Source organism: Phaethon lepturus, unplaced genomic scaffold, assembly GCF_000687285.1.
Source record: "Phaethon lepturus isolate BGI_N335 unplaced genomic scaffold, ASM68728v1 scaffold1531, whole genome shotgun sequence".
Taxonomy (NCBI): Eukaryota; Metazoa; Chordata; class Aves; order Phaethontiformes; family Phaethontidae; genus Phaethon; species Phaethon lepturus.
The window spans coordinates 83,032-84,991 of record NW_010518264.1 but is presented as its reverse complement, the minus strand read 5'-3'; the positions used below and the strand labels follow the sequence as shown (position 1 = coordinate 84,991).

Sequence of the window (1,960 nt, the reverse complement as noted above, 5' to 3'; positions counted from 1 at the left end):
GCTGAGGCTGTGGTGGATCTGCTGGGGGTCTGCACTGGTGGGCTCAGCCAGGCTCCTTCACGCCCCAGAGAGCCACCAGGATTTTTCCAAGGGCAAAAGGAAGAAGATGTAGAGCTCGCTGGCCATGGACCTCCCCGTGCCACTGCATGCTCTCATTTCAGTCCTTGCTCGTTCTGTCTGTGTAGCTCGGGAAAGGACAGTGGTTCATTTGAGCTCTGAGCAAATGGGTCACACCAGGGTCCTTCCCAGGCAGAGGCACAGCGATCCAACTGCTCCTTATGGCTGGTGTTACGGCAGGTTTCTCTAGAGCCTGTGTTGACAGTGGTGGGGTGAGGAAGCATACCTTGGTGCAGCAATGTTCAGGGGCAGGAACTTATTTTCTCCAAGTTGTTTCTGTCTTACAGACCTCTGCAAGGCCAATGGCTGTCAGATTTTCATGCTTGATGCCTAGTATTGCTTTTCTAATCCAGCTTGCCTTTTCTCCTGTGCTTTCCTTCTGGCAGCAGCTGAAGATGTCTCCAATGTTTCAACAAGCTCCATGCTCACAACTGAGTACGAAGCACCATGTCTTAGTAAGTCTTCATAAATCATTACTACCATGGTAAAGCCAGGTGATGAGACTACACAGGTGACTGAGAGGCTGTCCTGGAAAAGGATTTATCTGTTGTCAAGGCTTCCATTGCAGGTGAAATTCTAGGACGCATTTCTAAGACTCCTCCATTGGCATGCCCTGTGTATTTTAGGTACATTCAGATGGATTTTTGAATTTTTGATTTTTGCTTTGAACAGACTAATTCATAGCTAATTCAATTTGCATGTCCTAAAGCTCCCTGCCAGACTGCCTGCCTGTAGGCACGATCTGGACTCCTGCGAGCACCTCTCTGCCCCACCCACTAGGTCTTCCCCAAACAGGCAGTCCCAGGCAACCTGAGATCCCACCAGTCCTTCCGGAGTCATCCTCCGTCTGAAATGTCAAACATCCCTACAGTCCTGCACTTCCCAAAATATATTATGTGTATCAATAGCATCATAGAATCTTAGAACAGTTAGGGCTGGAAGAGACCTTTGAAGGTCATCTAGTCCAACCCCCCAACCCCCCCACCCCAATGAGCTGGGACATCTTCAACCAGATCAGGTTGCTCAGAGCCCCTGATCTTGCATGTTTATATAGAGGTATGCCTCTTCAACGCATGACATGGGTATAGACGGCAGGCATCCCTCTCCCTTCTTTAGGCACATACAAAACATGTGTCTCTTGCTGTGGGAAGAGCTGCTGCTCTCTCCAGTGCAGGACAATTGTACTGCGTGTACCGAAGGCCGTTGCACAGGAACACGGTCCTGCCTGACACACGTGAATGAGAGCAACTGAGCAGCACCCACACTTGCCTTTTCCCTGGAGGGGTGCAAGAGGCCGGCTGCCCTGCACTGAGCTCAGGAGGGATTCCCTTTTCACAGCTGACAAGCTTTGTGCCATCAGCACACAATGAATGTAGCTGCAAGGTGGCTTTGGCTGCCTCAGCTCTCCTGGGCGTCGGGGTTTCACACTCAGCTTCTCCTCCAGCCCAAGGAGTCGAGATACCACGGTCCTCCAGGCTCCCTTTGATATTTCCATGTTACCACCCAGGATGCAGACACAGAGCTGGGTATCTTCACTGTGCCCTTGTGATGGAAAAAGTATGGCAGATGCCTTTAAATAACAGCATAAATGAAACAACTAATGACATTCTTTAACTGACTATAGGAAATTGGACTGATTTAAACAACGAAAAAAAAAAGATGCAAAAGGTGCAAGAAAAAAATACCTGGAATTCTTAAAAATTATTTAATTTTTAAACATGTAAAACAGGGATCCCCCCCAACGGTAGTGTGTTTTGCAGCTGTTACACACAAGTCACAGTTAACAGCCCAGCAGAGAGCAGCCACTGCTTCTATGGCTGGGGGGGGGAACTGGGGACCGAAA

General features: G+C 49.1%; 1 protein-coding gene across 1 annotated transcript in view; it reads left to right on the top strand.

The window, feature by feature from the left end:
- The window catches only part of TMEM213 (transmembrane protein 213), a 4,354-nt gene that overhangs the window by 1,803 nt on the left and 591 nt on the right, over window positions 1-1,960 (top strand). The window contains 1 exon segment of the mRNA XM_010296637.1: window positions 504-572. Coding sequence (XP_010294939.1) covers window positions 504-572 — 69 coding nt within the window.